Source organism: Malaya genurostris, chromosome 2, assembly GCF_030247185.1.
Source record: "Malaya genurostris strain Urasoe2022 chromosome 2, Malgen_1.1, whole genome shotgun sequence".
Classification (NCBI taxonomy): Eukaryota; Metazoa; Arthropoda; class Insecta; order Diptera; family Culicidae; genus Malaya; species Malaya genurostris.
In genome coordinates, this window is record NC_080571.1 from 51,135,445 (window position 1) to 51,149,881 (window position 14,437).

At 37.4% G+C, this 14,437-nt stretch overlaps 1 protein-coding gene across 2 annotated transcripts in view; it reads right to left on the minus strand.

Annotated features, from left to right (window-relative positions):
• Positions 1-1,274: 1,274 nt before the first annotated feature.
• The window catches only part of LOC131432469 (tyrosine-protein phosphatase non-receptor type 9), a 149,765-nt gene continuing 136,602 nt past the window's right edge, over positions 1,275-14,437 (minus strand). For both annotated transcript variants that reach the window (XM_058598770.1, XM_058598769.1), the window contains exons 6-7: positions 3,575-3,965; positions 1,275-3,497 (exon numbers count right to left, since the gene is read on the minus strand). In XM_058598770.1, coding sequence (XP_058454753.1) covers positions 3,063-3,497; positions 3,575-3,965 — 826 coding nt within the window. In that variant the 3' untranslated portion in view covers positions 1,275-3,062. The remainder of the gene's footprint in view (positions 3,498-3,574; positions 3,966-14,437) is intronic.

A 14,437-nucleotide genomic window follows, 5' to 3' on the forward strand; every position in this document is an offset into this window, starting at 1 on the left:
TGCGTTGGAGGATGAGAAGTAGGCACAATTATGTATGTAGTTTTGGCAATATGTATTGAATCTGTATCCTGCATGAAATTCGCATGGACGTATACAAATCAATACATTACAGGTAGTTCTGTATGAATGGCAACTATGTTGGTAAATGAAAAAAATAAACACAGTCTAGATGACAGACAGGATGTTTTTGATAGGGTAACGTGGCGCCATCATGACACATGTGAGTACTGTCCCAAATAAGGGAATATTCGAAATGACCGTTACAATGATTGAAGAATCTAATTTGAGTGTCCTGTCTGTTAGTCTGTGGTATTATGGTCATATACAACAATCGTGAATTTCATCGGGATCCGACTTCCGGTTGCGGAGTTACAAAGCGATAAAGACCTAAGCAGTTTTTTCGCAGATCGCGAATGTTTTTTTCTTGAAATTTTGTCAAACAGTAGCAGAGAAAACTGCTTTTGCGTTCTTCAACAAGGGCTGTTTTTCTAAGATGGTGAGTAGACTATTAGACTTTCAAACCGTCGTTTAGGGTTGATAATGCGAAAAACGGAAAAAAACAACACTATTAACAAACTTTAAAAGGTTGTGCTATTTTATGACAGAATGAAATTTCTTGTTTTTATACCAGATTCAGTAAAAATATTTTTAAAGAATAATATTCAATAAGTAACATTTATGGAAATATGAGAAACGCATCATTATACCACTAGGTCGATTGAAACAGATTTTCGTTCTGTTTTGCTCGTTAGATACAATTTAAAAAATACGAATCTATCAAATGTGACTCGTATTCTTATGTAAACTTAACACGGGCAGCTTTCAACGCGGCAACCGGTGAAATCTCATGCAAGACGGAATTTAAGAGAATACGTAAACTTTCCACAACACTTCTCACTCTCAAAAACAATGTCTACATTATGAACTTCTGTAGCACAATCCTCTACATGCATCAAAGATTTATTTCTAACACTTTGATGCTCAAAGCTATGCCCAATGTTATGATCTGATGAACAATCTAGTTTCTTCATGCTCAGACTGAAACTGTATGCAAACTGTTTTCTATACTACTAGTGCTGTTCAATTGGATTCCTAGCACTTTCGATATATTTATGAAAAGGTCATCAACAGTAGAATTCCTATCATACCGTTACTCGGTTTCAATCATGCAAATGAAAGCCACGCTCCAAACATATCGGTAATCATACGAAAAAAAATATAAGAATATTTATTCATTCCCCGTTGGATGGTCATCAATAGTAAAATGAGGCCGGTTGTTTTTACTCACATCTGTTGCATTTCTTTATTTAGTTACATTTTTCCCCGTTTTGCGGATTGACCTGACAACAAATTTAGCGAGTTTTACTGGCTCCCGCCATTTGCGAGTTTCCCAGGCAATGACAGCAATGATAACAAGGGGACAGTACAGCTAGGTTCCCACTCGATCAGCTCCGGTTGCGGCTGTGGCGGCATCGTTTTGTGTTGATGGTCTCTATTACAATAAATAGCTAAGTTATAGATCACCTATTTATGCTGTGTATGTGTCGAAGGAGAGTTACAATGTGCCTACACTTACATTGATTTTGTTTATTTTTGTTTGGGGGAAACGGTAGTCGATCAACTTTCGTGCTCAGTATTGTTGGTTTTAAATGTTAGTTCTATTTGCTTTACCCATGTTTTCCTCAGACTGGAAAGTAACGTTGCTATTGATGTACAAAGTTCACGATTTGAAATGTGATGTAATAGTGTGGCTGATTATCTCTTTCTCGGAATTGAATCAACATATTATGCTTTTGTTAGACTTACGCTTCGTTTAATATCAGTTACTTGGGTTTTGATCTGTGTTATTGATAAATTTACTAAAATTATTTGTTTCCTTCATTACTTCAAATATTACTTCTTAATTTACTTTTTTTTATTTGTATCGTAAAGGATGGTAAAAGTATATATTCTCCGCACAAAAGTTTGTGACTATTTCGAAATGGCAAAATACATGTTTGTATCAAGATCAAATCGCTGCTGAGTTGGCGCGTCGTATTGATCAGTTTTTTTTTATTGAATTAAATGGTTGATTTATTGTATTTTGCATTTTTTTTTATTCAAACTCTTGTTACTAGGTAATTAACCAACCCTATTGTTATTGTTTAAGGTTTAAAAAATAAATAGACAAAATAAATGACCATTCTTATTCAGTTTTCTCTAGTTCACGTACGTATTTCACTGGACTTTTCTTTTTACTTGCTAAAACATAACATTTTATTCAAGCGATAATTCTGGTTTCCTGCGTTCTTCCTCTCAAATGGTATTTGATGACTGGATTCTCATGCATAAATGAAATCTTGTTGCGGTTCTAATACATTCCGGTTCAGGTAAAAAGGTAAATGTTGAAGGATTTGACTACGAGATACTACGTTGGTCAGTTTGTTAATGCTCTAGCATGGATCTTATGCGAAAAGAAAGAAAATCACATACAACATGAGACAGATTGGCGATGATGGACTTTATGAATTTAGATGTTTATTTTGCTAAAGCAAGATTTTAACTTACAGGCTGGTGAGAATGAACGAACAATGATTGGCTTATGGGCTATTACATTTGTGTAGGAGACATAGTAAGAATACTAACTGAATAATATTTACAACCTCTCAGGGGTGGGGCAATCGAGAGAAAATTGTATAGATGTAAGATGAATTTCGATCCGACCAAAGGAATCACGAATCAGGTTCTATTAAAAATAAATGTTTCATGTGGTTGTAGTAAAACAATACCCTAAATAATCTATAACAGTTCAAATAATCGATGTACAAGTTGAATCTGAAAGCTTAATCGAAATAATAGTAAGACTCGTAATTTATTCAATGTAGTTTCTAATCATTGTTCCTACAAGTTTGTTTTAAAATAGTTTCCATCTCTCACTATCTTTCATCTAAAGATTTAAAAATATGTCCTTCAATTTGGAAAACGCACTCTGCCTAACACGATCACCCTACTTAAAATCTACGCAAAACAGAACATAATCGAAACAAAAATCGCACATAGCCTATACACCACGTACACACATCCTATTCGGAGTCATCGTCCCGATCATCGAACCCGGACAGGTCAGCTGATTGCAGTAGCGACCGGGAAAGTGCATACTCGATCAGCGCCAAATGGCAGAATACGTACTGGTCTGGCATCTGGATCGAGTACGCCCGCTGCGAACGGATCTTCTCGACCGTACCCTTGATGTCAGCACTGCCGACATCCTCTAGTCGCGATATGCAAATGTCCAGTGTGATAAACGTTCCCGTCCGACCGATGCCGGCACTGCAGTGCACTACTATCGGCGGACCACGCGGATGACCAGCCCACAGGTCACCGAGTGACTTTACCATTTCCGCTTGCTTCTCGCGGGCACGCTGCAAAAAGTTCAACATAGCGTGAGCCGATGCCGGAACACCGTAATCTGGCCAGCTGGTAAACTGCCAATGGGACACGCAGCGCACTTCATCAGTCTGCAAGGTGAAAGATAAACGACATGTTTAGTTTTTTTTTTTGGTGAATTCTATCAGACCATCGTCAAAACACTTACCTTAATATTCTTCACCTCCAACTCGGCCACCGTGTAGTCCTCGTTCGATTCAACCGCGATGGTTCGGATCTGAAAGCAACCGTACTCGACGAAGGCGCCCTCGACCGGTTCCCAGTACTGACCGCACTTGACCCGTCCGCGCTCCATCACCCGGGTGGTCATCACTATCACCAGACAGTGCTGCTCCCAAACCATCCGCCAGAAATCGTACGAGGTCTTCGGCAGTGGACCCTGCGTGGAGATGTAGGCATTCTTCTGCTTGTAACCGTCGACAAAGTTCGCATTGATGTAGTCCGACGTCGGATCGTCGTCCTCCTGGGACAGCACAACCCGGCTGTGGTCGTAGCACAGCACGTCGGTGTAGCGGTTTTTGGCCAGGTTGTTTCTTAGTCTGTAGAAGAAAAAAACAATAGCAAGAAAGTTTGAAAATTGTTCTGTCGTCTGTATGCACTTTAACGATTTTTGTAATAAGCCAATTTTGAGCGATCTAGCTCCCATACGTTACTGAAGTATTTCCCAAGAACGGATTAGCGAGCGAGTCAGGGTCATATCGCCGAAAGCAGTTTTGCTGGAATGTTGGTAGCCCCTTCTAAAATTTTTTTGACACTTTCTGGACTTGTAGACGTTGTTACAAAGTGCAACTTAGATTGTCTTTTGAACAGGCCCAAACTTTTCTTTCAAATAGTTAGAAACGAACAATGACAAATCCTTTGAAAACTTCTTAAACTAGTGATTTTCGAATAAAAATACTAAAAAAAACTCCAAATTGAATCCTACACTGCAAACAAAAATCAGACATACATTTATTTGCACTACATCACGTTTAAGATAACACATAATCAACAATAGTACGCCACAATACTCGGTTTGTGGCTGCCTCTCTCCATCCTCGATCACGCCCAATACTTACCAGATCACGTTCTTGCCCATCTTGCCCGCTGCGCTCCCCGCCTTCTTGTTCCAAACGGATTTGTGGCAAACACCAGTTTAGTAGGGTTGTTGTCCGGCATTCTTGCAACATGCCCTGCCCACCCAAGTAGCAATGCGCAACTAGTTCTGATACGACTAAGTCCAAACTATGTTGCAACAAGAGCACGAATAAGTTTTTTAAGTTATATTGGTTAAAACAAGGTGACAACAATGTTTCTTCATAACATAGCTAGTTACGAAATAGTTATTTAGGTTTCAAATCACCACCTATTTTTGTCATATTGAATTAATTATAATGTTTAAGCTATCGTTATTTAATCCAAACATATCTTTAATAACAACTATGCTTCTAGCTACTAGTTGAAAATAAGTTTATTTGACTCAAATAGTAGCAACCCGTAACTAGTTTTGATACCACTTAGCCCAACTATGTTGCAACAAGAGCACGAACATGTGTTTTATGTTATACTGGTTAAAACAAGGTGACGGCAGTATTTCTTCATAACATAAATATTGAACTAACTATCATTTGTAAGTTATCGTTACTCGATTCTAACATATTTTCTATCACAGCTATGGTTTTAGCTACTAGTTGAAAAAAGGTTGCGAAACCATTATAAATACGTAAGATGCAGATAGCTATCGATAGGTTTTTCCAACGAAATGATAACGGAAATACAACCAAAAAAACTTTTGTTGGCTTGAACATTGCGATCACACTATGGAGTCGCAGGAAGTGTATAAAACATAAATAAAACCAGGATATTACTTTTTTCAAAACTACTTTTTGGGGAAATTAATGAAAGGCAGAATAGTCATTTTTATTCTATGCACTATCATAAACTCGAAGAAAACAATATATGGATTAAACATCGATTGTTATATTACAATATATGAATTTTAAATAATGAGAAATCACTCTACTAGGATTAATTTTGAGCAATCTGAACAAGCATCAGCAATCTGAGTGAAGCGAGCTCGTGGTTCATTCTTCGCCGCCACGCGCCGTTCTCCTGCACACCGCCGCAGATCGTCCTTAGCACGCGTCGCTCGAAAACTCCAAGTGCTTGCAGGTCCTCCTCGAGCATGATCCATGCTTCGTGTCCGTAGAGGATCACCGGTCTTATAAGCGTTTTGTACATGGTACATTTCGTGTGGGGGTGAATCTTTTTTGACCGCAGATTCTTTTGGAGCCCGAAGTAGGCACGACTTCCACTGATGATGCGTTGTCAGCCGTTAGTAAGGATCCGAGGTAAACAAATTCGTCCACTACCTCGAAGGTATCCCCGTCTATCGTGACATTACTTCCTAGACGAATCCTGTCATGCTCGGTTCCGCCTACTAGCATGTACTTTGTTTTCGACGCATTCACCACCAGTCCAACCTTTGCTGCTTCACGTTTCAGACGTGTGTACAACTCTGCCACCGTTCCAAAGTTTCTCGCGATAATGTCCATGTCATCCGCATGGCACACAAATTGACTGGATTTCGTGAAAATCGTACCCCGGCTGTTAAGCCCTGCTCGTCGCATTACTCCTTCCAAGGCGATGTTGAATAGTAGGCATGAGAGTCCGTCACCTTGTCGCAGTCTTCGGCGAGATCCGAATGAACTGGATAGTTCACCCGAGATCCTTACGCAGTTTTGCACACCGTCCATCGTCCCTTTGATCATTCTAGTCAACATAATTTTCCATAGCTCTATGCGGTCGATACTATCGTATGCTGCCTTGAAGTCGATGAACAGGTGATACGTTGGGACCTGGTATTCACGGCATTTTTGGAGGATCGGCCATCGATGAAGCCGGCTTGATAATTTCCCAAAAATCCATTCGTTTTAGGTGATAGACGACGGAAGATGATCTGGGATAACACTTTGTAGGTGGCATTCAGAATTGTGATTGCTCGGAAGTTCTCGCATTCCAAATGATCGCCATTCTTGTGAATGGGGCAAATTACCCCTTCCTTCCACTCCTCTGGTAGCTGTTCGGTTTCCCAGATCCTGACTATTAATCGGTGCAAACACGTGGCCAACTTTTCTGGGCCCATCTTGATGAGTTCAGCTGCGATGCCTCACCAGCTGCTTTGTTGGTTTTGAGCTGGTGCATGGCATCCTTAACTTTCCTCAATGTGGGAACTGGATCACTTCCGTATTCTGCTGCACTGACGTAGTCGTTTCGCCCGTCATCTTGAACCCCCATGCCTACGTTCTCCGCGCCGTTCAGGTGCTCATCGAAGTGCTGTTTCCACCTTTTAATCACCTCACACCCATCCGTTAAGAGGCTCCTGTCCTTATCCCTCCACATTTCGGCTCGCGGAACAGGGCCGTTGCGGGTTTTGTTGAAGTTCTTGTAGAATTTCCGTGTTTCTTGAGAGCGGTACAGCAGTTCCATTTCCTCGCACTCCACTTCTTCCAGGTGGCGTTTTTTCTCCTGAAAGATGCGGTCCTGCTCTTTCCGCTTCTGTTTGTATCGTTCCACGTTCTGCCGGGTTCCATGCTGCAGCATTACCGCCCGCGCTGCGTTCTTCTCCTCCAAAATAACTCTGCACTCTTCGTCGAACCATTCCGTCGACTCCGTTCCACGTACCCGACGGTGCACTCGGCTGCGTTTTTTATGGCTGCTTTTACTGTACTCCAGCAGTCTTCTAGGAGAGCCACATAGAGCTCGCCCGCGTCTGGAAACGCTGCCTCGAGATTCTGAGCGTATGCTGAGGTGACATCCGGTTGCTTCAATCGCTCTATGTTGTACTGTGGCGGTAGTTGGTACCGTGCATTGTTGATGACGTCGATAATGTCGGAGAAGTGCCTTCCATCAATCAGAACGTGGTCGATTTGCGATTCCGTCTGCTGTGGTGATCTCCACGTGTACGATAAGGGAGGCTACGTTGGAAGAATTTGTCATTTTCCTACAATAACTATTTGGAAAACATTGGTTGAAAAGTTTGGCCTTTTTTTCAAAATAGAGACTAGCTCATTTTTTGGAAAAATAAAGTTTGCAAGATGACTGTTTGTGACAAAGTCTACATGACAAGAAAGTTTCATTCGAATCTGAGACAGTGTTGCCAACTGCAAATACGATTTGGCGTGAAATTAGTCTATAGCTATATAGTTGCCCGATATTTGTTAAATGTATCAAACCGGAAGAAAAGTTTTAGTTAGAAAAACATTAACCCTTGAAAGTTCCAATTTAGTTCTTGTTATGTATGAATATTGGGAAAAAAATTTCATCATATGTCGAAATGGTTTTTTTTTTGTAAATAAACTTTAAATTGATTTATTTTTAAATCAATTTAAAGTCATTCACCCCGATTCTGAATTTCGTTCGAATCGGATTATTTCGATTGAATGCGAAATTTTGTAAAATTCTGTACCTCGATCGAGTTTGAGTTTTCCATACAAAATCATCACTCGATCGAATTGCAGAATGCAAATTTTGACATTCGATCGAACTAATCCGATTCGATCGAAATACAGAATAGGGGTGATCATCATCCCAGATTCCAATGAAACTGAATTTGTGAGAAAATTATATCGAATACGCTATTACTAATTGCCCGATGCTAGCAAGAAGTATCAGTGCTGGATGAGACAATGTTTTTGATAGATAAACTTTGATAAACACCATGGAGAGCATACAGGGAAAATAATTACCTACCTTGGGACAAAATTTCATTGAACTCTGAAATAGCGTTTTTTTTTTTGTAAATCGACTTTAAAACTTGAAAATCGCTGTTTTTTTTCATTATAGGTTTCGAATATACAAATTTCACGCCAAATCGTGTTCAAATTTTGCAGCACTCTCTCAGATTCAAATGAAACTTTCTCAACTCATTTTTTAACATTTTTTTTGCAAAATAATAGTCGAAAAATGACAAATCCTTCAAATGCTAGTGATATTAGAAAAATTAATTAATTTTTCGAATGTAAATGTTTGAAAAACTACTTATCGAAATATGCACTGAAAAAATCGATCTTAAAAACTTTAAGTCAAATTATAAAAAAACATTACTGTCCCAACATGGATGATTATGTTCCCTATCAACCTTCTGTATGTAGCAAGAACAAGAATTTTTATGGGTAAAAAGTTTTTCTAACAAAAACTTTACAATCTAAAAGGCTTTTTCAGGTACACCGGTATGAAGTGAGCGTTAGGATACAAATGTGTCCCTAAATGAATGTAAACGAGCCTTAATTTTTTTTCTGCTTGGTTGATATGGCATCTGTCGAACATATTCTTATATGTATATAACACATGGATCAATAAGTCCCGAGACTAAAGCAGAGATGGCGCTCGTAGTAAACCAGTAACCACATTTTTCTAGAGTACTAACCTTTGCTTGAAACGGTTCAAAATTTTAAGTCGATGCGACCAGAAACAGCTGAGTTATCGCGAGGTTGGAGTAAAGTCGTTTTGTAGTTTGTTTAAAAAATGGAAAAAACCGAGTTTCGTGTTTCAATACAACATTGTTTTTTAATGGGTAAAAACATCGTGCAAGCGAAACAATGGATTGAAATATGTTATGCGGACTCTTATCCATCAAAAGCAACGATTTGTCGGTGGTTCGCCGAGTTTAAACGTAGTCTTACCGACACAAATGACGCGGAACGCTCGGGTAGACCTGTGGGAGCCGTTACACCGGAAAATGTGAGTGAAGTGACAAAAATTATAATGAAAGATCGTAAAGTGACTCCGTGAGATTGCTGAGATGACACAGATATCATATGGAAGTGTATTTACTATCCTTCATGAAAAATTGAGCATGAAAAAGGTTTTTTCCTAGTGAGTGCCGCGATTGTTTTCGATGGAACAAAAACAGCAACGAGTCGATGATTCAGAAAGCAGTTTATCGCTATTTACTCGCAACAAAAAAGTTTTTTTTGCGTCGTTACGTGACCATGGACGAAACATGGATACATCACTACACTCCAGAGTCGAAGCGGCAGTCATCTGAGTGGCGCACAGCTGGCGAAAGCCGTCCGAAGCGTCCGAAAACGCAGTAGTCAGCTGGCAAAGTCATGGCGTCAGTTTTTTGAGATACGCATGGCGTGATTTTTATTGACTACCTCGGAAAAGGTAAATCGATCAACAGTGATTATTATATTGACTTACTGGTGCGTTTGAAGGAAGAAATCGCAAAAAACGACCGCACATGCAGAGAAAAAAATCCTTTTTCATCAAGACAATGCACCCTGCCACAAGTCGATGAAAACAATGGCGAAATTGAACGAATTGGGCTTTGATCTGCTTCCTCACCCCCATACTCGCCAGATTTAGCCCCCAGTGACTACTGGCTCTTTGCTGATCTTAAAAAATGCTCCAGGGAAAAAGATTTGGCTCAAATGAGGAGGTCATCGCTGAAACTGAAGTTTATTTTGAAGCGAAAGATAAATTTTTTTATAAACATGGTATTGAAAAATTGGAAAAACGTTGGAACCATTGTATCATCCTACAAGGTGATTATGTTGATGAATAAAAAAAAAATTTGCAAAAAAAATGTTGTTTCCATTGTTAGTCTCGGGACTTATTGATCCATGTGTTAACATAAAAATAACGATAATGAACCGAAAATTGACATCATGAGAGACTAAGCACGGTTACGCTTTTCATTTGACAAACAGCAATGTTACATTTTGTTTGAATGTATTCTTACATATTTGATGTGACCGTTGTTGCTAGAGTAATATTCCGAGAGCTAGCGTAAACCAAAATATAAATTCAATTGTAAATTCGGAACACCATCTAACGAAAATCAGACAAATATTTTGTTCAACCAGTTTGATTAATTTGTTTCATAGATATTACAACCCAAGCTGTATTGATTCACCTAAATATTATAAATAAGACGATTTTTTGGCATTAAAAATGCCTTACTCTTCACTATATGGGGCCGGGTGTCAATTAAAAGTTTCAAAAATAGTCGCGTAACCTTTTTGTGTCATAATTTTGAACGTTAATAACTCGGTCATTTGTTGATGGATTGTTATAATTTAACAACCAATCGATCCGGAAACTTTTAACTTAAACATGTATGCCGACGTCGTTTCAGTATTTCAATAGCATACTATTGAAAAAATGGTTGGAATCGACCTATGTTTTCATCCACCAATCCCTGTTGTAGAAAATGACGACAACTTCTTATTCGGCATAGGAGGCTTTGCGTCATGCATAAAAAATACCGTATCGTTCTGCGTAGTATGAAGAGAAATCTATAAATATAGGCTTTGCCTAGTTGATGTTTGACTGTGAATGAAACAAGTAGCTTGTCCAGTGATCTGATGACTGGATTGTATATGCGTTCACTTGCTGGATTGTCGCCTTTGCATTATGCGTTGGTGAAATTTCCTGTTGTCTGCAACACCGTGTTCGCTTGAGTATCTTATATATCATCTAGCTATTGAAGAACCGAATCAGCGTGGTTACCGATTCTTTTAAAATATCCCATGTATTTAGCAAATTTTTGGCTAATTTTGCCATTAAAAATGCTTTACACTTCGCTTCCCGAGGCTGGGTGTCAATTTAAAACATGCAAAACTAATCGCGTAACATTTTTCTGTCATACTTTTGAACGCTTATTAGTCAGTCATTTGTTGATGGATTTATATAATTCAACAACCCATCGATTCGGAAACATTTAGCTAAACCTTATGAGATAACGTCATTTGAATATTTCAATTGCATACCGTTGAAAAATTGGTTTGAATTGAGTATTTTATGTTGGTTCTATGGTAACTATCAGGCCAATTTAGAATTATCGGCGATAGATTTTTCGGATCTAATTTGCAGCGCTTGTTTGTTAATGGATTTTCCTAATTTAAATGATTCCAAAGCTTCAATACATGTTTTAATTTGTCAACGGATCGGTTTGCATACTTAAATCTCCATTCCCATACGAACAAAACGTGACAATGTGACTGAACAAGTTGTTGTCCCACCAGGAATTATACGCTTCAAAAGATACAAATTTAAATTCTGAAACTTATCTAAAAGCGGTCTCCTCGGTTTAGTAGTATAAATGAGTTCCACAGGCTCACATATACAGTACAATTAGATGCAATATCATATAGTATCAAAGATAAACTCAAGGTAAGTTTACCTACGATTTTACATGTATAGTTTGAATAAGAAACCTCGTAGAATTTGGTTGACCGCCAGTTTCAGTTCAATTATTATTTGCTTCAAAACAATAAGCGTCTGATGGCTACACGCGTTGTAACTGTGACAATGTTTATTCATGTGTTAATAACATCAAGTTACAATATGAACAAAATTTCGGAATTTCGTTGCGTATCCATTCCGTATATTCCTAATATGCCAAAACGAAAATCAATGTAAGTAACTAAATATTTTATGCGAACTGTTTCACATGTTTTCTTCCTCGTATTGTTGCCATATTATTTACCGACACTTTCCGAAGATTATCGACGATTTTGAAGAATTAATAAAATTACACCATAACTGAGATTACTCGTACAACATTCTCTTGGATCGATTAACTGTTTATAAAATTAATAAGTCCACCCAGTGAACGACCATTATTAGGTTAAAACTGGGGGTAAATAAACGATATAAATCAAATCAAATTAATAAGTTTGTACGTTTCTCGAAAATTATCGTCATAAAATAGAATAGTTTCATTTGTTCAGGTTTAAATCTTTAAGTTGTTTGTATCTAAAATTGAGCTTTAAAGTAACTGTGAAGTGTAGTGAAGTTTAGTGTATCATCATCATTATCATCTTTATTTTTGTATTTATTATGAAGACCCTAGAAACATTTCATTTTAAATGTTATTGTGCTCGGTCGTGTCTTGAATACAACCCTCTAATTTTTTTTGCAAGAATTCGACATAGAGTTTCTTTTTAAGAGGTTTGATTCACACGTGTTTTTTCATGCAGTTCGTTCAAGTGTTTAAATTCTGAAATATAAAATCAAAACTGAAGCAATGAACGCAAGTAAACACGTTATTTTAGGCGTCGTCGTTTTCCAAAAACATAATATTTTTATTGTTAATGGCTCTGATTAAAAGAAGTTCGTCGTGCTATTCACTGAATTAATGTTGCCAAAATTAACATCGTTGCAAAAATCACACATAACGCCTGAATTTATGTTGAAATCAGTCCAAATAGATCATGATCCGAGAAGTTTTAATCATAGTGTATTATCATAACATAAAATTATATTATTTTCCCCAAATCATGACTCGTTTAGCTCATTTCTAGAATCGGAATTTTGCCCGTGTATATAAAAACTAAGCGATATTTTTGCCTTGTAAGATGTTTTCAGCTGATGAATCCTTTTGGTGAAATTACTCTTTCGGTTTTCGTTGAAACGACTTCCGGTACAAAGGCTTTCGGGAAAATGACCCGCTCGCTTGAACGGAATTTTTACCAGTGGAAAAATGTCTCACAAATTCCGATTGCTATGGGCTTCAAACGCATCAACTGAAAGTCTGATTCGATCCGGAGTCCAGAATCTCTAAATATTTAGAACGACTGATTCCACGGAACTTTCTTGTAGTTATGACTAGAAAAAAATAGAGGGTTGTATTCAAGACACGACCGAGCACAATAACATTAAAAATGGAACGTTTCTAGGGTCTCCATAATAAATACAAAAATAAAGATGATAATGATGACGATACACTAAACTAAAAACTTTTTCAATTGACTAATTACAAACTTGCTCTAGTTTAAGCGCTTAGATTGTTGGCGAATGATAAAATTTACAATTAGATTCTTTCTTGATAATAAATTCTATTCAATTTTGATCCCTTTCCACAATTTTTTACATTGTTAAGATTTTGAATAACGTCCTTTAACTAGAATTCTACTAGAACTAGAAAGCTCAATTTTAGATACAAACAACCTAAAGATTTAAACCTGAACAAATGAAACTGATTTATTTTATGATAATAATCTTCGAGAAACGTACAAACTCATTAATTTTATTTATTTTAGCGAAAAATGTTGTACCAGTAAACTCAGTAATAGTGTATTTTATTAATCATTTTTCAAAATCGTCGATAATCTTCGGAAAGTGTCGGTAAATAATATGGCAACAATACGAGGAAGAAAACTTGTGAAACAGTCCGCATAAAATATTTAGTTACTTACATTAATTTTCGCTTTGGCATATTAGGAATATACGGAATGGATACGCAACAAAATTCAGAAATTTTGTTCATATTGTAACTTGATGTTATTAACACATGAATGAACATTGTCATAGTTACAACGCGTGTAGCCATCAGACGCTTATTGTTTTGAAGCTAATAATGATTAAACTGAAACTGGCGGTTAACCAAATTCTACGAGGGTTGCTATTCAAACGATACATGTAAAATCGCAGGTAAACTTACCTTTGGTTTATCTTTGATACTATATGATATTGTATCTAATTGTACTGTATATGTGAGCCTGTGGAACTCATTATACTACCAAACCGAGGAGGCCGCTTTTAGATAAGTTTCAGAATTTAATTTTGAATCTTTTGAAGCGTTTAATTCCTGGCGGGACAACAACTTGTTCAGTCACATATAATGAAGAAGAAGTATCTATGATTATCATCATAACACAACTTTATACTGAATCCATTTTCGCGCCACCGTTTTGTTCGTATGGGAATGGAGATTTAAGTATGCAAACCGATCCGTTGACAAATTAAAACATTTTTAAGCTTACAATATTGAAGCTTTGGAATCATTTAAATGAGGGAAATCCATTAACAAATCATCGAGGAACAAGCGCTGCAAATTATATCCGAAAAATCTATCACCGATAATTCTAAACTGGTCTGATAGTTACCAGAAAACCAAAATAAAATACTCAATTCAAACCAATTTTTCAATGGTATTGAATTGAAATATTCAAATGACGTTATCTCATAAGTTTAGGTTAAATGTTTCCGAATCGATTGGTTGTTGAATTATATAAATCCA